Here is a 25,686-nt window from a genome sequence, read left to right on the forward strand (position 1 = left end):
ATGGTCAGTGCATTTAGTAAATGAATTAAAATAAGTTGGAGTCAATCGCTAATAGCCAGCTTACAATTTTTAAAATTAACCAAATGCATAAATATCGCACTCTCGTGATTGTCATATTTTCCACTGAAATAGCCTTAAAGCAAATCGAGCTACTGCTCGGCCAATGCAGTAGTCGTTGCAAGTGATCAATATGATTTGATCACTTGCAAACCAGTAATGGAACATGTTTTCTATGACCCATCCATATCTAGAAATTACTTGGAAAATGTTAGCCTTCAGCTAGTGGTGGATGATCAACTTTTATTTGTTTCATTAATTTATTCAAACACAAGTCGAGTTAGAATTTTTTATCATTGAATTGTATTTTATATTTATGAACAGTTAATTTTTCCTACTGAGTTTGAACTTATTCGCAAGTTGTACGCTTACTTAATCAGTTTTTTTTTTTAATTTCTTTTGAAAATATTTAAGGAGTTTTTAAAAAATATAATATATATACCTTTTGTAAATATGTTTTTACACATTTGATTATATATACTCATATAAAAAATCTATAACTTATATAGATTATAGATAAATCCAGTACTGTATTAGTATGTGTCAATTATTAAAAAATAATTAATATAATTATACTATAATATAAGTTTACACTATAATATAAATAGACTAATAGTTTAATATATGTAAAGACCATATTATTACTAATATAGATAATATGTAAAACCAGAAAAAGATCAGACCATACTGAAACTGGAAAAACTGGAAGTCTCAGTCTCAGTGATGAATCAATTTGATATTGGTTCTTAAATTTTTAAAAACTGGTATACATCGATTCGATTTAAAAAAAAAATGTCCAAAAATGGACTGAACTGGACTAGTTACACCTTTAGATTTGAATCATAATTTAAAATCTATTCTCATTAGGAAATCAAATCAATCCTTAGATGGTTAATTCTAATAGCATAAGGTGAATCCATAACTTAGTATATAACAAACAACTAATCAAGAGCATTGAGTCACTGCCCTTAATGATTAATGGGTCATGTATTATCTGTTGCAACATACTATACCATACAAAATGGGAATCTTGATAGAAGAACGTGTCTACCATGAGGCTAGTGGTCAATATTACTTATTAGCCCCATCCAAACTACTGGATTTTATTTGAAACAAATATGATGATTTCAAGTTCATATAAAAAGAAACAACCTTGAATTCCTTTGCCATTGCAAAATCAAAAGTAATAATGCTCAACTACAACAAGATTTCAAAAAAAACTCTAAACAATTATACTTAATCTAATTTGGGATAACCTCCAAATCTTGACCTAAATGCGTGGTAGGTTTCCGTGCTTGAATTCTTGTAGGGCCTGGGGAGGTAAAAGGATTAGGAGGCATGATTAATTTATCTTCTTCTCCTTCCAACATTTGAACTACAAGTTTCATGGAAGGGCGATCCATTGGGTGCCATTGTATGCACCAGAGTCCGACAATTGCAAGTTTCTCTACAATTTTAGTATCTCCGTCATCTTCGATAAAGACTCTTAGCTCTTCTTTTTGGTCTAAAAGATTATAAATCCATTCTGGAAAGTAAACCTTGCTAGTGCTTTCCACTGTGACATCAACATTTCTCTTCCCTCCAACAATTTCAAGTAACAACATTCCAAAATTATGAACATCTGCTTTATAAGACACATTTTCAAAGTTTCTAGAGAACACTTCTAGTGCAATGTACCCCATGGTCCCTCTGCCCGTAGTCATAGATACTACACTCTGATCCTTGGAACACAATTTTGCAAGACCAAGGTCAGAAATTTTTGGATTAAAGTTATCGTCAAGCAAAACATTGTGGGGGTTTGATGTCAAAATGGAGGATTTGGTGGTGACATCCTTGGTGAAGATATTCAATTCCTTTTGCAACACCGATGGCAGTATCTTGCAACTTGTACGTACCATCCAAGAAAACGGTTCTTGACATTTGCTGAAAATATGAACTTCTCTAGTGAGTAATTTGATAAAAACTCATAAACTAGTGCTCGCCTAAATCCATCAGCACAAAAGCCAACAAGGCGAACCACATTAATATGGTGAATTCTACCCATTATTTCCACTTCATTTATGAATTCTTCACCATTTTCCTTGGAACTGTTGTTTAGGATCTTCACGGCAACATGAATTTGATTGGAAAGTCTTCCTTTGAATACTGTACCGTATGCTCCTTGGCCCAACTTCTCAGCAAACTGATTTGTAATCTTTTTAATATCAGCATACGAGTATCTTATTGGCTTGAAATTTCTATAATCCTCCAAGAACTTTTCAATCTTCACCCGATATTCTTTTTCTTCCATATCATTCATATAGAGACGTTGGAGAGCAAAGACCGCCAGTAGTACAAGAAATGAACCTAAGAAGGCACCTACATATTGAACAATCGCGAGTGATCAAGAAGTCCGATATATATCCCATGGTCTTGCCCGATGATGAAAACGTCATATAGCCATGGGACAACTTACCAGCAGTGACAGCTAGTTTTGTTGATGTACCTGCGAAATGGTTTAACATATCAGATTCTCATCATGCTTATGATCATTACAAAACAGAGAGAATATTTTTTTTTCCCGTGAAAGTAAGGTGTTAATATTGTTTATTAATATTGAGTGAAGTGGTGATTTCACATGATTAATCGTGATAAAACCCTTCAATATATGTGTATATATATTATATATATTTAATTTCATATTTCTTTGGTGCAAAATTAAAATTTCGTTAATGCAGAAAATTCAACGCGGCAGTCTGCAAAAGAGCCTTTGTAAGCTAGGCATTAATAAAAGTGTGAATAAATTGAGTGTAGAGGTGGAAATTAGATAGAATAGAATATATACCTTTCGCTTCATCTAGTGGATCATCGTTGGATACCAAATGAGGTGGAATCGATCTAACGTTATAAATCTTTATACAAGGGGGTAAGGGAAAGCGGGTGATGGAATCTTCAGTCCGGTTTTAGAAAAAAGAAAAATTGGAACCGGACCGATTTTGACCGATTTAAAGAAAAATAAAACCGATACCAGATAGAATCAAACGAGAGACCGGATCGATCCCACCGGTTTGGTCCGGTCCGGTCCGGTTTACCGGTTCACCAGTTTTTTTTTTTTTTTATGCCCCTATTCGTATCCCTTTGGGCCAGGCTCCAACGACTCGGGTCTTTAGTCTTAGGCTGCGGACTTAGAGAAAACACTAAGAGTTGGGAGCCTTGGTGGAGGCCGGGTAATCTCCAATGCTTGAGGCAATATTACCTTAGTAGAATAGAGAGTTTAAAGAGTGTTTTTCGTACCTGGGGATTAGTTTTTATACTAGGTTTCTTGAGTGAATCATCCATACCCCATGGTAGGAGTATACGTCCCATCAATTGTTATTTTAGTTAGATTCCTTTAATATGACATGACTTCTGAAGTGATGCCACTAATACAGCATGGCTTCCTGTCCTTTTTATCCTATAGGTGCACGCCGCCAGGCTCCTCATCCCTTGCTGTCAAAAGAATAAGGTCTCTCCACATTTCATGCCCACCTGCCCATACAATGTTTCCTATGGCTAGGCATTGTAGGGGAGTGCCGGTGCAAAGTGTCCCCTCCTTCCTTGCATTTTTGGACTTGTCGTGTAATTATGGTCATGGGCTAACCTCAACTTTGAGGTTGGCACCCTTAGTGGGCCAAGGGGCCGTCCAGCTGGATTGGGATCCCATGATCTGGGCTTGCCTTATGAGCCTGTGGCCCGAGTGGAAATATCCGCTTACAACTAGAAAGTCGTCAATGAGTCTCATTGCTCCCAAGAGAACCAACATGACCTGCATTTGTTTACGTTGTCGCCATTATTGCTACATATAACTTATCATAGCTGATCGAGTTAACTTGTGGAAACCCTTAATGAATCATATGTTATTGGAATGGCTGCATGTGAAACCCACTCTTCTTAATGAGATCATTGCTCCCGCATTTCTCTTCTCAAACCATGCCCTTTATGAACTTCGCTCCTGTTATCCTTGTAATGCCCCATTGCAATACTAAAAGACCTAATATTCAATCTTGGGTGAAACTTCAAAAAACAAAAACAATATAACAACATTGGGCCATTGGTTGCTCATGAAATAGCTCAAAGAAATCTCATTACCCTTTTTCCAATCTTAGTAGCAAATCGTTCATCCATCTCAATAGCTCATGATAAGCTTACAATTGGAGAGAAAATTAACCAATCCGAGTTAAATATTTATGAAATTTACATTTTATACAGTCTTTTTTCTTCCAAAATAAAAACAAAATAATGGTCCGTTGAATATATATAAAGCAAGAAAAAAATGTTGTTTTAATAATAACGCAGAGGGCTTGAATCTCTTTAAAGAGGGCGGGATTTTCATGCCTCAGTCCAAATTGATTTCATTTAAATGTTAATTTTATTGTATTGTATAGTTCACTAACACTTAGTTATATACTTAAAACTTTCATAATAAGATTACAAAGTGATCAAACGAAGACCCATTAGTTGTTATTATCTCTTTCAATGTCGAGGGGCATGTCTTCTACATATATAGTGGTCGAGCCCATGAAGTTGATTATGCGGTCTACCACTTGCAAAATTTACACCAGCAAGATTTCTCATGCGTACGTTGCGTATATATTGGGGTAGAAAAAAAGATTGGGATTGCTTTGGTTTTTTTTTTTTAAAGAAAAATATAAATTTTTTTCATTGATAAAAAGTAAAAAGATATTCCAAAAACTAAGGCGTTTATTGAAAACCCATTTTTTTATAATATAGAAAATTAATTTTATGTTTTTAGATAACATAATATCGTTTCCAACTTGTATAGATATATTGTATGTGTGCATGCTCCATAGCAATTTATAAATGTGAGACCCACTTGTTAGATGATTGAAGAAGGAAATCCCTTGAAAACTGTTGGAATTTATAAGTGTGTGCATGTAAACAAATTGAATTCGTACGTACGTGCAAGTTAGACTTTAGGATCAGTGGTGGATGATCTAATTTTATTCAAACAAGACTTGAGTACTTTACTATCGAGTTACATTTTATATTTAAGAATATTTTATTTATTTCTTGTTGTTTGGAGTCTCTAAAAGAAAAGTATCATAGGATAACCCTCTCCTCGTTGTGCATCTTTCCTGACCTTATAAAAATATCACCCAAGAGCTTGAAATCCCTCACGTAGAAAATGAAAAAAAAAAAAAAAAGGAAAAAAAAACAGTTTTTACTTTATACAATCTCCTTAGCATAATAGCCATTTTTGTGAAGGCTACATGTCCTATTAATTGTCGAAATCCTTCTCGATCGGCTACCGTGGATGAATCATGTTGTTTTATGATGTTTATATAATTTTCTAAGTTTAGGCCATGTTAATTATATTTTGTATAATTTCTTTGTAACTAAAGTATTTTCCTATATTATAATGCAATGCGTGGATAATTATCAATTATGATAATCAACATGAATCCATGTGAGGTCTAAATTAAACAATTCGTTAGGAGAGAAGTCTTTTAAGAGGGTCATCTTCTGTGATGTTGATTAGAACCTAAAATCCATCTATCAACAAAAATAGCGACAAGCTTTAGTGCAAGTAGTCTATTGAAATGATGCTCGCTGTGATCTTTTCAATGTCAAGGAGCCCGTTTCTATATATATATATATGAGACATTGATTATGTGGCCAACCAATTCTTACCAATGAGATTTTTGCGTTGTATACGTACGTATTGGGCTAGAAAAAATGAAAAAGAAGATTGGGATTGCTTAGGCTACATGCTTTATTTTCTTTTTCATTTTTTATATAAAATTTTCATTTGCAAAAAGTATATAAGTATTCCAAAAATTAAGACGTTTATCTACTAATAATTTTAAAACAAATTCTTATATATGCTCTGATTCAAGACTAACGAAAGATAATGTGCTAGCTAAATAAATTATTTATAAATTCACATTTTATATAGTAGAGATTCTGAGAGAAAAAACTAATTCATGGAGCCTGCATGTGTCCATAGCAATGTATAATAAATGTGAGACCCACTTGCATGTTAGACCTTGATCCGCCAATAATGTATAATGTGGATTGGAATTAATATCTAAACCACAATGAAGATCAAACGTCATAATGTGCATAGATGGTCAGTGCATTTAGTAAATGAATTAAAATAAGTTTAAAAATTAACCGAATACATAAATATCGCATTGTCGTGATTGTCATATTTTCCACTAAGATAGCCTTAAAGCAAATCGAACTACCGCTCAAGTATAATTCAGTTGGTGTTGCAAGTGAATTATGATTTGACTTGCAAACCAATAATGGAACATGTTTTCTATGACCCATCAATATCTAGAAATTACTTAGAAAATGTTAGGAATTATTTTATACAAGGTTGTGTAAACAAATTGAATTCGTATGCAGTTAGCCTTCAACTATATGCCATATAATAATTAACTTTGTGCATTTTCAACTTTCTTAAAACCTGTGTTGGCACTAGAGTTTACAATAATTAGTCTGCAGCTTTTGATTCATTCATTCAAACAATTCGTTCAACTTGATTTTGATTAATTCCTTGAAGGATACGAGTAATTCAAAAATTAAACAATTAATTGGAAACAAGCTAGTTATTTGTAATGGCTTACATTCAGTTAAAATTAGCTTGAGATTCTTGTCGTAACTATGTATTGAAATAGGCTTATTCATAAAGTAGGTGGCATGCATAGTGAGAAGTTTGAATATTCACATAATAATATATTATCCGTTAAGAATGAGATAGGAGGGGTCTAGATGGGATAGCCATAGTGGCCGCTAGCTCCATTAATCAGATTTGAGTAGGGCCGTAAAAATAAACCAAAAAACCGGTCGAACTAACTGAACCCACCAACCAGCCTGTTCCAGTTTCGATTTCTAAAAACAAAAAAACAACCGGTTGGAATCAATCTGGTACCGATTCTCGCATTTTGAAAACCGGTTTTATATATATATAACTTTATCTTATATATGAAATATTTGTTATATAATTCTTTATGTTGTATATAAGTTTTTATATTATATTATAGGTGTAAATTGCTAATTAATATAAACTAAAATTTTTACTTAGTGATTAAAAAAATACTTTTTAATCAGTTTCTAATAATTTCTTTTTAAAAAAATATAATATATATATACTTTTTGTAAATATGTTTTTACACATTTAATTATATATATTCATATAAAAAATCTATAACTTATATAGACTATAGATAAATCCAATACTATTAGTATATATAAGTTATAGACTATAGTATCGGATTTATCTAATTATTAAAAAGATAACTTTATCTAATTATTGGTATGGTGGGAGCCAGATATATTTGTACTGTCAATTTGATTGATGCAAATAATGATAAAAGATATTTTGGAACAAACAGAAAGAAAGACTCGCATTTTTAGGACCCAGTCAATTATTTGGTTCTCATTATGTGACGCATGTGCTTACGTCTAAGTATATACACTATTAATTACATGCTTGTTTACAGCGGTCCTCTCTCATAAATTCATAATCCCCTTTTCTGGCTCTCTCTCTCTCTCTCTCTCTCTCTCTCTCTCTCTCAATGACGAGATCAGGTGTGTCGCTCCTCCCTGCAGGACTCACCGCCGTTATTGTTCTAGTACTGCTAGTCCATCAAACTTTCGGCGTTAAGGACGGTGATCATGACTGTGCTACTTCCTGCGGCAACATCCACAACATAAGTTTTCCGTTTCGATTGAGAGAACAGCCAGCAAACTGCGGCGACGAAAGGTATAATCTGTCATGTGAGGACAATCAAACTGTGCTATACTTACTTGGCGGAAAATATTACGTACAGGAAATCGATTACAGTAACGAAACAATACGAGTTGTGGAATCGGGTATTCAGAAGGATAATTACTCCTCTATCCCTCGTTATTTTCTTAATGACGATAAATTATCTGCTTCCGATACTCCATATTATCCGTCCTCTGATCTGAACTGGAGTGCGGTGGCTTTTTTGATGTGTGAAAAACCAATGAATCCTGGGATCTATCTGAACAAATCTACTTGCTTTGAGAGTGGAGTGTATTCCGCGTCCAACTCTCCTAATAATTTGACCCAATCCAAGCTGGGGTTTGATTATGTTACATATGGGTGGACGAAAGCAAGCGATGTTGTGGATGAATCGTGCCAAGTAGAGCAGATTGTTTGGACATCGGAGCAAGGCCAATTACCAGATGATGATGAAAGAAACTTCTCCTGTACAGACTACCACAACAAATTGGCCTATGGTTTTCAGCTTAAATGGTTCCCTATGGATTGTATTAATAGGTGTGGCGAAACGGTTTATTGCAGCGTTGACCCGAATGGCACATTAGTCTATAGAAACGTCGGATCTTGTATTGGTGAGTACGTAAAGAATGCGTGCTCCGATTTCTAATCCAATATTATTTATGTTGAATTACACAAAGAATTATAAATAATATTGATTGAAGTTTCCAAACGCTAACGCTATTCCTTGTTTTGTGAAACCAGGACTCCCTAAAGAACTATTTTGGTTATACAAAGGTGAGGTTTTTATCTCTCTATATATATAGGCTCATGATGTTTATAATGGCTTTGATGTTTATAAGTTGATTTCTAAGGTACCATGTAACTTCTATATATTCTTTTCTTTGTCAAATTAACAGGATTCCGCGGCATACTACGTACTTTATACCAGGGTGAGGTTAATCTCTTTAATTAATCTCAAAAAGATATTGTTTCAAGTATATATATGATATTAGTATTCAGTCTTTCACTTATTAATAATTTTTTTATTCATTTTTGTCAGCATATATAGCTATTCGAGTAAAGTTTTTCCATCCGCAGACAGACGGCGGTAAGAATCCATAACTCACTTTTATTAATTTTCCTTATAATTATTTTTTGTCTTCAGTTGATTATTCTCTTTTTCATTTTTTAAGGTACATGTAAGTGAATCATATATATACTGACACATGCCCCTAACTAATTAAAAACAGTTACAAAAATAAACTCATGATGAACCCCTTGCCGTATCTTTTTTTTTATTTTTTATTTTATTTTATGAGAACGGCACCTCCCGCGCCTTTTATTGAATAGAACCTCACTTAAGGCAGAGGAAAACTCTTGCCGTATCATTCATATATAGCCCGCGTTAATGTTAAACGTGATATATATTAAGCAGTTCCAGCACTTAGAAATTGAATACGCTTATTATAATGACATGACTTTCATGAAAATTATAACATGAAATGCTATTAATGACACTTAATAGAAAGCTGATTGATTGTGAGTTTCCAAATGCCTGATGTTAACGTTCTTCTTTTCTTCATCAATGCAGTATACAATTATTATAATGAAGGCGATTATCAGCTCAGAAGTTATTTATATAGACGTGACAGAGGTGAGGTTTCTATATATCTATATATAAATTAAAATGTTGTTTGAAGGATATATGATTGAAAGACACATGAATTAATGACCTAGAATTGGATCTGTTGTGTCCGATGATGATAATACAAGTAGATGATCATGATCAGGATAATAACCGATCGAAGTGTCTACCCAATGATGGATTTGATCTTGTTTTTTGCATCCGAAACCTCGTTTATAATAACAAGCCTCGAATATTATGAGCAAACTATTCACCCTTAGCCACAGGATATAGCTCAAGAACGTCGAAAAGCTGGCATATATAGAATCTCGAGCTCAACTCAATTTATAGAACTTATTTATGCAATTTTCTTACGCCTTGAACTTTTAAATTTGTCCTAGTCTCTTGATACTTAGTTTATTCTTTCATATTCTTGCAGTACTTTCAGTCCAACTAATGATCATTCTCATCGACTTCGGTAAGAACCTGCATCTTTCCTTTGGTCTTCATTATTTTTTTTAATTACATTTTTAGCAAATCATTCTTTAGGCTATAAAGAATGGAAAACATTAATGAGTTTTTGACAGAAAAACTAATAGTCACTATATATGCCGATTAGTTTCAAGATCAATTTGACAGTTGTGCAACTACACAATTTTTTCTCTTATATATGATCTATTTTGGTGATGCCCATCCATATATATATAGGACTATTCCATGGAGCAAAAATTATACTGGCGACTCCATTTGTGCTTGCATTCTTGATATATAAGTGGCGTAGGAGACATTTATCAATGTATAACGCCATTGAAGAATTTTTGCAAAAACACAACGATCTCGTGCCAATAAGGTACTCTTACTCAGAAGTAAAGAAGATGACCAAAGGTTTTAAGGATAAACTGGGTGAAGGTGGTTATGGCACTGTCTTTAAAGGAACACTTCGAAGTGGCCAACTTGTAGCTGTAAAAATGTTGGGTAAATCCAAAGCTAATGGCCAAGAATTTATCAGCGAAGTTGCTACCATTGGAACGATTCACCATGTTAATATAGTGCAACTCATTGGCTTTTGCGTTGAAGGATCAAAGCGTGCTCTTGTATATGAATTTATGTCCAACGGATCTCTCAATAAATACATTTTTTCACAAGAAGGAAGTATTCTTCTAAGCTTTGAAAAAATGCATGATATTGCTCTTGGAGTAGCTCGTGGCATTAAATATTTACATGAAGGTTGTGAAATGCAAATTTTGCATTTCGATATCAAGCCTCACAACATTCTTCTCGACGAGAATCTTACACCTAAGGTCTCAGACTTTGGCTTGGCAAGACTTTTTTCAGTAGATGATAGTATTGTTTCTTTGACTGCTGTAAGGGGGACATTGGGATACATGGCTCCCGAGTTGTGCTATCAAAATATTGGGGGCATCTCATATAAAGCCGATGTTTATAGTTTTGGAATGTTATTGATGGACATGACAGGTAGACGAAGGAACTTGAATACATTTGCAGATCATTCTAGTGAAACCTACTTCCCTACTTGTGTCTATGATGAGTTGCACAATGAAAATGATATAGAAATAGAAGATGCCATCGACGAGGAAAAGAAAATGACTAAGAAGATGATCATAGTTGCATTGTGGTGTATACAAATGAAACCTAATGATCGTCCTTCAATGAAAAAAGTCATAGAAATGCTTGAAGGAGATATTGAATGTTTACAAATACCTCCAAAGCCTTTCTCAGCATTATCAGAGAGATACATACAATCAGACATTGAAGAAAGTTCAAATCAGTCTTGGTCATCAATTCAATCGAGCGAATTGAGTCAATATACACAATCGTCAATGCAATTTAACTGATATGTTAGTTTGTTGATTTAGTTGCATAAAAAAGCTAGTCTCCCTAGCTAAGGATGGCAATCTTCTCATACTTCACAATTCAAAGGTTCTTCATATTATTATATATGTAACAAATAAGTGTTAGCTTTCCTTCTTCCTATTATCATTTATTTCTGAATTCAGTTTGCTTATGCTAAACTATTGAATGGGTTTTTAGTTAATTTTTGACGAGGTATGGCGTTAATATTGAATTCTCATTGGTCGTTTCCACTAGCTTGTTGAATTTTGGATATTCTATGAGACCAATCAATTTAATTTAGTTGCACTTATATAAATGTGTAGACTAATTTTGGGCTAGCTAAGTACTAGCTAGCGTATCATTGAACATGCAACTATTATTAAGAGACTTAGATGCAATCACCTTACACAGCTCCACCCCATTTAGAAAATATAGCACTATATATATATATATATATAAACTCATGCATGCAAAAGAATATATCAATATATATACATATTTATGTGTATATAAATGCAATTTATGCATATATGTCTCTGTATGTACATAATGCTTAAAGCACCCATCAAAGTTATAAAGTTAGAAAAATTAAAATGCTATAAAATGAAAGGAAAATGCTATCTACAATACCATTATCTCACTATGTTGATTTATCATTTTGAATTCCTTTTTTTTTTTTAAACAAAAAAAAAACAAAACAAAAAAAACAAAAAGAGGATCCAAAGGTAATGGAAAGTAGCACATTTTCAAGTACAATAAAATTTGAAGAGGAGTGCATTATATAACATTGCTCAAAATGAATTCCAAATATTAAATATAATAACGATATAAATAAGGAAGATACCTGGTAGTCATGTTTCATTCTTACAATTACATAATAATGTGATTGGATTATTATGTAATCACAAGTAAATATTAGGTTAATTAGAGAATAATACAAGTTAAAAGAATAGGTTCAAAATAAACATGATTTATCATGCTTCAATATCAACTATCATTTAGGGCTAGGACTATTAGAGTATATAATCTCTTTTGCATGTAGACCATTGGTTAAAAAATTATGCATGCCATGGTGCCATCATAATTTCCTTTAGCGTTTGACGATTAAAAAAACAGTGCAAGTCCATGTACAATTGCAAATAGGGCTTAAAACACTCCAAATGCCCTTTTTCATCTTTTCTTATCAACCGTTGAGCTGCAACAAAATGTTTTTTTCCATCCAGAGGATGAATTATTTTTTACAAATGTCGATCACGAAGCATATATACCATCGGCAAGATAATATCCCATTGTGTAGTTATTTTCATTGATTGAGTAGTTGACCTTTGGTGCACATTATTGAGCAAGCTCTCTAAATGGAACATTCTTTCACAATTCTCTTGAGAATTTTATTTCACAATTGTTGAAAATGAATATTCTTGTAATATATTTTGAGAATATTCTCATAATATATTATATTTTTTAATATTTTGAATCAATTTAAATTTTGGTTTGGCTTATAAATTTGGATTAATCTAAACTAGGACATAATTATATAACATTGTATATGCGTAGATATTGCAAATATCAAAAGATACGATAATATGATTGGTAGTTAGAGTAAATATTTAAAATGAATAAAAAATATTAAATTATAATATTTAAATGACATAAAGAAAAAAATAGATAAGCTGATGTATGTATAATATATTGTAAAAGTCAGTATGTTAAAAAAAGATTTTTATGATGTACTTTAAAGGATAGGATAAAAGAACCATTGGGAATGGTGTTAGCTGACCTCAGCAGTGAAATCAATTATCTATCATACCCATATCTAAATAGCCTTAGCCAACATTTTTTTAAGCAAACAAATATATAATTTAGATACAGAAACCGAGATACATGAGAAGAGTGTGAGATTCTCCAACAAACACCACATTACAATAACCATAGCACAAAAGCAAAATAAAGAAAAAAAAAAAAAAGGTTTTGGGACCAAAATCTTGGTCCCTACCTATACCCTTCCATGAGGGTATCATCTTAAATGATGGTTATTAGCTGTTTGCACACCTATGGGAACTGTGATCCCACCGTTAAAGGGGATGGATGTTGAAGGTGCACTGCATTTTGTTGTCTTGAGATATTTTATGAAAGGACCCGTTTTCCCTTCCTCAAGATCATCAATTAGGGAAAGCGGAAACATAGTAGGAAGACCGACATCAAATGGCCGACTGCGGTTTACTGAGTTTTTGGGGTGGGGCGTGGAGACCACGTGCTAGTGATTGTGGGATGGGTTAGGTTAGATTTGGAATATCTTGAGGTGGTGAGTCTACTAGTACGATGTGAGATAGCCATGCTTGAAAGAAACAGCATGTGAGTATCACATAGCGAGATTTTCCCCGTGGTTCTGCTTTGTCTTAATAGATCAACAGTTGGGCAGTTGCGTGATGGGGCACGTGCAGGTTGTCAATCATCGAAGTACGGTAGATTTGACCAAAACCGAGCCAGTGGAAATGAGGGGTTAAAAACCCTAGAAGAGAAACTTTTGCACAGACAAAGACTGGAAAATGAGTGGAGTGGAGGATGGGAGCCAAGACTTCATCCTCCTCTCACTCCATCCTTCTCTCCGATGGAAACACTGATGAGAAAGGGTTAGTAACTTTTCTAGAGAGAAGTGGGAGTTTCTCTTTCTAGAAAGAGCTAATCCAACCGACTAGTACCTGAATCTTTTAATTGATGCATCAAGCCATCGACATGAACAAATTCTATGGTATTGTGAAACGATAAGTGGTCTTGTCTTGACCTTGTCCTCATAATGGGCCATTATTGCCTCGCTTAGTCTTTATGATGCCAAAATTATTGTACTAGTCCATACAACTGCAGCCATGAAGTCCATCCTAATGTCACACTTTCGTAAACTTATGGTGACCAAGCCCACAATCTCATCCATCTTTCTCCACCTATTTCCTTATTTGTGCTGAAACTAACTTGTCATCACAAAGGCAAGACATTGATCAGTAGGCTATCCAAATATGATGTGGCAACGTTGTGACGTCCTTAACTCCCATGTACTGAAATGCCGGAATCAAGGTGTTGGGATGATGATAACACAAGTCACACATCCCAACGAAAAGTACTTAAGTGTGTGCAACATACAAAAAGTGTACAACAAAAGTCGCAGCGACTAATTAGAAGTTAGCCAACTAAGTACCTGAAATTTAAATATAGATTTCAAAATAAAATGGCTTTAAAAGTTATACAGTTATCCAATATAAATATAATACAAACCAATTATATAGCCAAAAAGTGGGAGACAAATCCCAATACACGAGCAAGTGATCCCAAATCACTTCTCTGACAGAGCTAAATTCTCAGGCTCTACATCAATATCATCTGCATCAAAATCTACGGTACTGCAGGGTGTCAAATACCGTCACATTGTGAATCTCAGTAAGTAATAAACCAAATAGCCTAAGAGATGAAAATACATTTATGCAACAACAAATATGCATGCATATGATGAAATATGCATGAGACCCAAAAATTACAAATTTTCCCTAAAATGAGCATTTTTGCAATTCAAGCCAAATATCCCATTTGACCCAAAGCATACCATTAAATACCATTCGCCATTTTTTCAGAAAATGGTCTAAGCACAAATCCACAATTTTTTTCAGAAAACGGTCCTCATATCCATTAAATCACAAACTGCCATTTTCTTATAAAATGGTCTAACATATCCATTTATCCAATCACTGTAGGCGGGAATCACAGTCAGGACTACCACCATCCTTGCTTACTACCATCTTTACAGCGTGCACCTTAGGAGGGAATCGTAGGCAGAAAGAAAAATGAAAGGAAAGAAATGATGTCCAACCCTTTCAACTTGGGTCACAAAACTGATCCAATGAAAATAATTTTCAAAACAGCCAGTTAAATAAATTAATTTAAATGTAGTGACTACATAAAATAAAATAATAAATTCCAACAACACAAAAATTTTAAAGCCCAAAAACTAATTTAAATCAAAAAGCAATTTAAATGCAAAACAATAATTAATATTAAGAAAGCACATCAAAAATAAATTCTACAACTTAAGAATCACAAAATATATCCAATGAGAAACATATTAAATTTAAAACAAGAGAACCAATATTTAAATGAAGCAAAATAATCTTTCAATTAAAATACACTAAAATACGGGATATCACAAAGCGTCATAATATATGTCATCTTATACCGCTTATATGGCTTCTATTCTTGAAAATTTGAACTAGCCTAAGGTACACCATTCATGGTCATGATTCAGTGGTGCTTGGACTTTTGCACAGATCTCTCAACCAATTTACTTATAGAAGACAAGATAAAAATTGAAAAACATCTTACCAGTTTATAAAACCTGTAGAAGAACAAAAGGGAAGCCGAAAAGAACATGTATAATGGAGAGGAAAATAGTTTGATTGGTAAAATTGAGCTTTTTACTACTTAGAAAGCCGTCAATGAGTCTCATTGGTCCCAAGAGAACCAGTGCAACCTACATTTCTTTACTTTTTCGCCATTATTGCTACATATAAGTTATCATAACTTATCAAGTTAACTTGAGGAAATCCTTAATGAATCATATATTATTGGAACGACTAAGAAATCCACTCTTCTCAATCATACCATTCCTCCCGCATTTCATTGCTCCCAAGAGAACTAGCGCAACCTATATTTCTTTACGTTTTCGCCATTATTGCTACATATAACTTATCATAACTTATCGAGTTAACTTGAGGAAATTCTTAATGAATCATATATTATTAGAACGACTATGAAATCCACTCTTCTCAATCATACCATTCCTCCCGCATTGCTCTTCTCAAACCATGCCCTTTATGACCTTCTATTATCCTTGTAATGCCCCATTGAAATACTAGAAGACCTAACATTCAATTTTGGGTGAAACTTCAAAAAAATATCTATAGCCCAAAGACATCTCATTACCCTTCTGCCAATCTTGGTAGCAAATCTCTCATCCATCTCAATAGCTCATTATAAGCATACAATTGGAGAGAAAATTAACCAATCCGAGTTAAATATTAACGAAATTTACAATTTATAGTCTTTTTTCTTCCAAAATAAAAGCGAAACAATGGTCCGTTGAATATATATAAAGCAAAAAAAAGAAAAAACATTTTTTTTGCAAAATAAAAGTAACATGCAAGAACCAAAGTATTATCCTTGTAATGCCCCATTGAAATACTAGAAGACCTAACATTCAATTTTGGGTGAAACTTCAAAAAAATATCTATAGCCCAAAGACATCTCATTACCCTTCTGCCAATCTTGGTAGCAAATCTCTCATCCATCTCAATAGCTCATTATAAGCATACAATTGGAGAGAAAATTAACCAATCCGAGTTAAATATTAACGAAATTTACAATTTATAGTCTTTTTTCTTCCAAAATAAAAGCGAAACAATGGTCCGTTGAATATATATAAAGCAAAAAAAAGAAAAAACATTTTTTTTGCAAAATAAAAGTAACATGCAAGAACCAAAGTAGGATTTCTGTTCAATTACTTCTAGCAAGAGAATTGTTGATAAGAAAAGTTACAATAAACGTTGCAAAGAAGGAAAAAACATGAGACTTAAAAGAGAGAGAGAGACAGAGAGACCTGAAGCAAAGGATTTAGGTGTCTTTGTGGGAATCTAATGCGTGGAATCCTCTTCAAGACGTGCTAATTCTCCACCCATTATCGCCCTCTTCAACTGTACGTTTCTCTTTCTCTGATGCGATTGCAGAATTTGTTTTGTGGTTGTTCTTTGAGGAAGCCTAGTACGACATGATGGCAAAATGTGACCTTTACACATGCATGTTTAATTTTGGGGGGCGTGTTTGGAGCTCTCGTAAAACAGCTAAGCTATTTTTGGATAACATTATTTGTTGTTTGATTTGTTTGGTCTGATCAATGTGACAATAAAAATTCATGGTACAAGAAAAATAATTAGATTTCATATCTAAAAAAGCAAAAGCCATTTAATTTTTATGAAAATAATAATCTTTTCCTATAATTTTGATTAAAAAAGAAGACTTTCGTAGAATATAGAAGTTAGAGATCTATATATGTTTTCCTCTTCCCTTATCACCTTTTTTAGGTAGTGCATGCCATAGACCCCAAAATTGTGGTATGCCCACACAAATGGCCTATTCTCTCGTTCTAAGTATCACAAATGCTTAGGTCTTGATATTTGGAATGGAAGAATCTAAGTAGCATATAGGTACTGATCAAATAAATCAATTTTTAAGTTTAGTTCTATTAATTCTAGTTTTGGTTACTTTTAATTACATAATTTAATAGTTCAAATTGTAGCGACATATAGGGTAGTGTATATATATATATATATCTAACTCTCTCTCACACACGCACAATATATTTAAATTTACAAAAAAAATCATTTCTATAAGCATCAATCTCTAAACAATTAGAGAGCTCTTTGTACTCAACCTTTAAAATTGAACAAAATAAAAACTTGTCCTTGTCTTTTTCAAGATATTTATATGCAAACAATTCTTTTGAAATTTCATTTTGGACTAACTGAAAAGATGAGTCAAGATGATCGTACCTATGCAATTGATGATGGCCCAGCACCAACTAAACCCGTATCAATATGCATTATGGCCCAGAGAATAAGACCAGAAAACCTCAAAGCATGTTGCTTCTCTCTCTCTCTCAAGGCCCAACTCCCAATATATGGACTTCACTAGCACCTCTCTTCTTGTCTCCACTTAGTTGAGTTACCAAAGTACAATATATATATATATATATATAATAGTAGAGGCAACGTCCTTTGGACGTTTGCCTAGTGGGGGCACAATTTAGACTCCAAAATAAATCTTCATACTGTTATAATTTTTGACAAAATAAAATTTGAACATTTGCCTAATGCTGGAGCGTAAGTTTGGTTATTAATAAAAGAAAATTATTAAAATAAAAAATTGTATAATCTTTGACACTATGTTAATAAAATAAATATTAACAAAAAGAAATCTAAGAATTTTTGTTGGACTAAAAAACCATAAATATTAAATCTGATGTTTTCGATAAAAGAAATAAAAGCATAGTAGACCAGCAACCTCCAAAGTGATCAAAATGTACCTAAATATACTTATTTGTACAAGCAATTAAGCTCCAATCAAAATTGAATTCATCTTCATTTAGATAATTAACCTATAGAAGCATTTTTTTAATATTTATTGAATAGAATGAGAAAAGAATTGAAAGAAAGATTTTTTTTTTTTAATAACAAATGGTTATGAATAAACCTGATTGGTCAATATTGAAGTTGATGTATTGTTATGGATATTAATTTCAGAAAAGTTAATATTCGAAAACGATCCAATTTCTCTTATACAAATGCCTTCATTATCGTTTGAAGAAACAGAGAGAACATTTTGAAATTGTCTTTACCTTCGTATTTTATTATGTTGAAGATTTTTCAACTCAGCATATCTCTTTTTTTTTTTCGACGGATCTCTTCTTTTTTTTTTTTTTTTCATTTGATTAGATACTATACCAATTTCTTCTTGGTAGATCGTTTTTACTCTTTTTTGGATTTATTCATAAAAGAAGTTAGATAAAAGAAAAAAGAAATAGTGTTAATAATGTTTTAAATATATTTTTGCATTTAATAATATTGTCTTACCAGTCGGCATAAAGTTATAAAAAATTGTAAATTCTGTATCAATTTTCGAGCGTAATCTAAAAAAAAAAATTGAAAATATATCAAAGATGTGATTAGATATATACATATGGCAATATATATGCATAAGAAATATCATAAACACTTATAGTAAAAGCAAAAGAAGAAAATAATTTCCCACAGATCATATTAAATGGATCAAACAAGATAACAAATCTTAGAATAAAACAAATGTATGAAAAGAAATGAATATGATGAAAAAAGCAAATATTCACATAACAAGAATATAATATCATCAATTTATCCTAATTATAAGTGCACTTATATGAACATAAAAAATTGAATAATATTTTTTCAAATGAGATAGAAAATAACATACCTGAAAATGGAGGACAAATAGAGGAAGAGTGTGAACATAACAAATTGATAACAACCAGATTGATGAAAAGCCAAGTAAAAACAAAAGCAACAAATCTGTAAAAAGAATTTACATAAAAAAAAATATCCTAACAATAATGAGAAATGATATAAATAAATTTAGTATTTACAAAAAAAAAAAAAAAACTTACAAGCAAAGAATTAATGCATTAAATGAAATTTATTATCAAAAATGTTCTTAATAAGACATATAAAAAAATAAAAACAAATAGAAAGCTGTAAAAAAATCAACAACCAAAAAAAAAAAAAATGAAAATGCTACTTTTTTTAATTTTTTGTTACAATGTTTGTAATAATCACCTACTGTTTACTAAACTTTTGAATTTTTTCTAACAAATTTTGAATATAATGAGACTAAATACTGGACCTATGTATAATGTGACGCCCCCAAAATCCCCACGCCCGAACACGGGGAAATTGAGACGTCCGGATGGTGACACCCCGGGTCACCATCCCATCGACGGGTGCCGAGTGTGTGCAAGGCAGCAATTGTGTACAGAGAGACACGCAGCGGATAAGAAAGTCATAACTAAGTACCAGAATTTTTCTTAACGTAATACAAGCTGTTTAAAACATACATAGATAAAATATTACAAGAAACACAAATACAAGTTTGAAAACAGATAAAAAGCACAGCATCAGCAACACGGCGGAGCCGCATCCTCGGGCTCAGCCTCCTCCTCCTCTTCCTCGAACTCTGCACCAAAAGCTACGGAACCAAGAAAGGTTCCGCAGGTAAGTATGACCCAAACACTACCAGATGAAAATACATATAACCCAAACAACAAGAAAGCAAGATCAAACAAACAAACACCCCGCAACACATATATATTTTACCACGCACGCCAAGACCCAAAAGGCCCACCAACCTCCATAAAGCCACACCTCGCCATTATCCCAGATAATGGCCCAAACCACCATTTTTCCCAGAAAAAGGATCATAACCGAAAAAACCATACCACAACCCGCTCCGTATGCACCATGATCTCCCCTAGGGATCATCCGCACACCCTGGCTCAGTGCCACACCGTAGAGAACGGCTACGCGTGCGACACCTAAACGAGCGATGCCCAGACTCGTGCCATGCACGTACCGGGCCGGGCCATCCTCTAGCCCTCGCCAGCGAAGGGCCACGGGATCGGTGAATAGAGCGATGCCTGGACTCGTGCTCAGCACGTACCGGGCCAGACCCATCCTCTAATTTCCGCTCCCGGAGTCAGTGAGTAGAGCGATGCCTGGACTCGTGCTCAGCACGTACCGGGCCAGACCCATCCTCTAATACTACTCCGTCATCGCGCAGGGCCTCAGAATCGGTGAATAGAGCGATGCCTGGACTCGTGCTCAGCACGTACCGGGCCAGACCCATCCTCTAGTACCGAACTCGTCAGCGCCCAGACGACTACTCAGGGGATGTCACTCAGTATTGACCGCTCCCGAGTGATCAGAGGAGCTCCACCGTGATAATAACCCATCACGGCTTGGGCTCGTGAGACACACGCACCCAAACGCCAAAACGCCGATAAGCATGATGCACATGCACGCGATATGCAACGCACACAAATAAAATGCAACGCACGCCACACGGCCCAATCAAAACAACCAAACACAACCAACCAAACAAACACTCCGTCCTCAATCCATCCGACCCCCGAAACTCCTCGGACTCAGTCCGGAATCAACAACCAACAACAAACAATTAAATATATAATTAATTAAATAAAACCATTGAATGAGCAATATATATTAAAATCTGAAAATAGGGTTTGGAAAATACTTACAGCGCTATACGGTATTTTTAGAAAGCTCACGGTGTTGCAAACGGCGGAAAAACAGCAACGTCACAGTGAAAATTCACTGTGGCCGTGGGTCCGAAAAACCCACTTTTGAACGGGGACAAACTAGGACACGAGATTGATAGGGTATGGTCTAGAGGTGGTTGTGAAGCTATAGGAAGTGACGGACGGCCGTGGGTGGCGGCGGAATGGCCGGAAATGGCCGAAAATGGCAAATCGGAAAACAAGCTCGTGGGAGCTGCTCCGGTGGTCGATGGAGGCCGGAAATGGGTGGGTTAGGACGGCAAGAGGTCGGTGATGAAGTGGTGAAGAAATGGTGGCCGGAGGTGGAGCGACGGCGGCGGATCGGAGGAAAAACCGTGGAGGCTTTGGAGAGCTTTTCCGGCCAAACGGCCGGCCGGATGGGGGTGATTTTCGGTGGGGAGGTGCGCCGGAGGTGGACGAACCGAATGGCACCGGCGGTGAGCCGCACGGTGGCCGGACGGCGGTAGATCGGGGGCAAGACCAGTCCGGCGTGAGGGAGAGGGAGGAGAGAGAGAGAGAGCTCGGGGGGGGGTGAGCCGATCGGGGAGAGAGAAAGGGAGGGAAAAAAAGAAAAGAAAAAAAAGAAAGAAGAAGAAAAAAGAAAAAAAAAGGAAAAAGAAAAAGAAAAAGAGAGGAAAAAGGGAAAAGATGTAGGGAAAAGATGAGGTCCAAACCTCATTCCGGAAAGCAAAACTAACCCGCCAAAAAGATTAAAAAAACACAAAACAACTAAATAAAACACAACACCAAATAAAATAAATTAATTTAAAAACCAACATTAAAAACGCAAATAAATTAAAATAAATAGCTAATATATTAATTAAAATAAAAACAATTATTTCAGCGAAAATACACTCAAAAACGGGTCATCACATCCTCCCCTCCTTAAAAACAATTTCGTCCTCGAAATTGCAAGATCACCACCAACTTAAACCAAGCCACACAAACGCACATGAACCAACTGAGACCAAGATTAAAATACATACCTTCATCATTCAAACAAATATGGATACTGCTCCCTCATGTCCGCCACTCGCTCCCAAGAGAAGTCTTGTGCTAGCGGATCTCCCCAAGCCACTTTAACCAACGGTATCGTCTTGGACCTCAATTGTTGCTCCTTCCAATCCAAAATCTGCGACGGAACAACTTCATAAGTGAGATCCGGTTGCAACTGAATACTTGCTGGGTCGACGAAGCGTGGCTCTTGCTGTCCAAAGCTTTTCTTCAGGGATGATACGTGGAAGACATCATGAACATCCCCAAAATAATCTGGCAAAGCAACTCTGTAGGCGACGGACCCTACTCTCTCCAGAATCTGAAAAGGGCCGACATACCTTGGATCTAGCTTCCTCTTTTTACCAAAACGCTTGACACCTCTCATGGGAGAGACTTTAAGATAAACCCAATCACCAACTTCAAATGACAATTCTCTCCTCCTGGTATCAGCGTAGCTTTTCTGGCGACTCTGAGCTGCCGCCATTTTATCTCTGATGATCCGGACTTGGCTTTGCATCTCTTGAATTATTTCGGGTCCAATCACCCTACTCTCCCCAACCTCATCCCAACACAAGGGCGACCTGCACTTTCTCCCATAAAGAGCTTCGTAGGGAGCCATCTGAATGGTCGCATGGAAGCTGTTATTGTAGGCAAACTCAATGAGCGGCAAATGATTTTCCCAACTCCCTTGGAATTCCATGACACACGCTCGCAGCATGTCTTCCAAAGTCTGAATGGTGCGTTCTGACTGGCCGTCTGTCTGTGGGTGATAGGCAGTACTGAACTTCAATTTAGTACCCAAAGCTGCCTGTAAACTCTTCCAGAACTGCGATGTGAACCTCGGGTCCCGATCCGACACTATACTCTTTGGTATGCCGTGTAGCCGCACTATCTCCTTGACATACAAACGGGTTAACTTACCCAAAGAGTCGGTGTTATTAACAGGCAGAAAAATGAGCACTCTTCGTTAATCGGTCCACAATCACCCAAACAGAATTCTTCCCACTAGGCGTTCTCGGCAAACCCACAACAAAGTCCATCGTGATGTCATCCCATTTCCACTCAGGAATAGGGAGGGGTTGGAGCACACCTGCAGGTCTCTGATGTTCGGCCTTTACCTATCGGCATGTGTGGCATTTTTCAACATGTAAGGCGATGTCCTTCTTCATTCCATCCCACCAGTAATTCTTCTTCAAGTCCCGATACATTTTTGTACTGCCTGGATGAACAGAATAAGGGGCCGCATGAGCCTCCGCCATGATCCGCTCTTTGAAATCTGAGTCCTTTGGAATCACTCTGCGATCTCGGAACCGTAAAATCCCATCACTATCCAAGCTATAGTGCAACGGCCCTCGAGACTTTCGAACTCTTTTCCTGATGTTCAGCAGCTTCGAATCCTTTCTTTGGAGAGCTTTCAATTCTTCAAAATCGGTTACCCGAATATCAAGAACTGATGATAAAATCTCCACTTGCTGCGAACTCTCTAGTAGGAGCCTTCTCATCCCACAAAGTAACGAATCCACTTCCGACGGCTCAGCTTCATCTTCCAAATGTAACTTACGGCTCAAAGCATCAGCAACTATATTAGCCTTTCCTGGATGGTACTTGATCTCACACTGATAGTCACTGATTAGCTCCAGCCACCGCCTTTGCCTCATATTTAAATTTTTCTGGGAAAACAAATGCTTCAAACTCTTATGATCAGTAAATACCTCACAAGCTTCCCCATACAAGAAATGCCGCCAGATCTTGAGTGCAAAAACAATCGCAGCCAATTCTAGATCGTGCGTCGGGTAATTCTTTTCATGGTTCTTAAGCTGACGAGATGCATAGGCTACAACCCGTCCTTCCTGCATAAGGACACAACCCAACCCAAACTTGGACGCATCGCTGAAGACTACGAAAGGCTTATGCGGTTCAGGGAGTGCTAACACTGGTGCCGTCGTCAACCTGTTCTTTAATTCCTGGAAGCTTCTCTCACATTTATCTGACCATACAAATTCTGTATTCTTCCGAGTCAAGGCTGTGAGAGGTCCGGATAGGCGAGCAAAACCTTCTACAAATCTTCGATAATAACCGGCGAGCCCCAAGAAACTCCTGATCTCCCGTACTGTAGTCGGGCGTGGCCATGACAAAATGGCTTCTATTTTACTAGGATCAACTGCCACCCCGCCCCTGGAAATTACATGCCCGAGAAATTTAACTTCTTCCAACCAGAACTCACACTTGCTAAGCTTGGCATAAAGCCGGTGTTCTCTCAATCTTTCAAGTACCAGACTAAGATGATACACATGCTCTTCAACATCTCGAGAATAAATCAGTATATCATCAATAAATACCACCACAAAAGAATCCAGATAAGGTTGGAATACCCGATTCATTAAATCCATGAAAGCAGCAGGAGCATTAGCTAGCCCAAACGGCATCACCTTAAATTCATAGTGTCCATACCTCGACCTGAAGGCAGTTTTAGGCACATCCTGCTCTCTGATTCTCAGCTGGTAGTATCCCGACCTCAGATCAATTTTAGAGAACACGGCTGCTCCCTGAAGCTGGTCAAATAAATCATCTATCCGCGGGAGAGGATATTTATTTTTGATGGTCACCTTGTTCAACTCCCGATAGTCAATGCACATACGAAGAGTTCCATCTTTCTTTTTAACAAATAAAACTGGGGCACCCCACGGCGATGTACTAGGCTGAATAAATCCCTTCTCTACTAATTCTTGCAACTGAGTCTTCAACTCTTTCAATTCAGCCGGTGCCATGCGGTAAGGAGCCTTATGCACAGGAGCCGCTCCAGGTTCCAAATCTATAACAAACTCCATCTCTCGCACGGGGGGTAGTCCGGGCAAATCATCCACAAACACATCGGGGAACTCTTCCACAACTGGAATGTCTGCCAAGGACTTTTTCTCAGACGGCGTGGATACCATCTGGACCAAGAATGCATCCGCTCCCCATGCAATTTCTCTTCTTGCCTGTATCCCCGATATAATCATCGGTTTTTCTTTCAATTTACTCCCTTGAATTCCAGACAATCACCATCCGGAAGCTGAAAGCTAACTGTCCGACTTCTGCAATTAATAGTCGCAGAATATCGGTATAGCCAATCCATCCCGAGTATGATATCAAAGCCCAACAGCTTGAACACTACCAGATCAGCATCCAAAAACCTTCCCTCAAAATTTAACGGGCATCCCAAAGCAACTTTGGAACACCACACCCTCTCACCATCGGGTAGGGCCACTACCATAGCCTTCGGCAACGGTTCCATGACCAAGTTACACACCCGAGCAAACGTGGAAGACACAAACGATTGTGAAGCACCGGAATCAAACAAAGTACAAGCATAAAACTCATACAAACGAACTCTTCCTGAACCAAACACACAACCCATGAAATCCAAAAAACAAAGAAAGAGCCAAATGCACCAAAAATTAAATCCAACTTAAAATTAATTTAATCCATACCTGTGATTACTCCAGCATCATGGGTCGC

At 35.9% G+C, this 25,686-nt stretch overlaps 1 protein-coding gene and 1 pseudogene across 1 annotated transcript; one reads left to right on the forward strand and one right to left on the reverse strand.

Moving 5' to 3' along the window:
- Window positions 1-1,298: 1,298 nt before the first annotated feature.
- On the reverse strand, window positions 1,299-2,561 carry LOC122310419 (annotated as a pseudogene).
- A 5,003-nt stretch (window positions 2,562-7,564) lies between these two features.
- Window positions 7,565-11,495, forward strand: LOC122310756 (LEAF RUST 10 DISEASE-RESISTANCE LOCUS RECEPTOR-LIKE PROTEIN KINASE-like 2.8). Its single transcript, XM_043124891.1, has 7 exons — window positions 7,565-8,424; window positions 8,555-8,587; window positions 8,710-8,742; window positions 8,853-8,900; window positions 9,384-9,446; window positions 9,856-9,894; window positions 10,125-11,495. Exons 1-7 carry the CDS (start codon window positions 7,620-7,622, stop codon window positions 11,270-11,272), a joined length of 2,169 nt encoding a protein of 722 aa, XP_042980825.1. The 5' UTR covers window positions 7,565-7,619; the 3' UTR covers window positions 11,273-11,495.
- The last annotated feature ends 14,191 nt before the right edge of the window (window positions 11,496-25,686 follow it).

Source organism: Carya illinoinensis, chromosome 5 (genome assembly GCF_018687715.1).
Source record: "Carya illinoinensis cultivar Pawnee chromosome 5, C.illinoinensisPawnee_v1, whole genome shotgun sequence".
Lineage (NCBI taxonomy): Eukaryota > Viridiplantae > Streptophyta > Magnoliopsida > Fagales > Juglandaceae > Carya > Carya illinoinensis.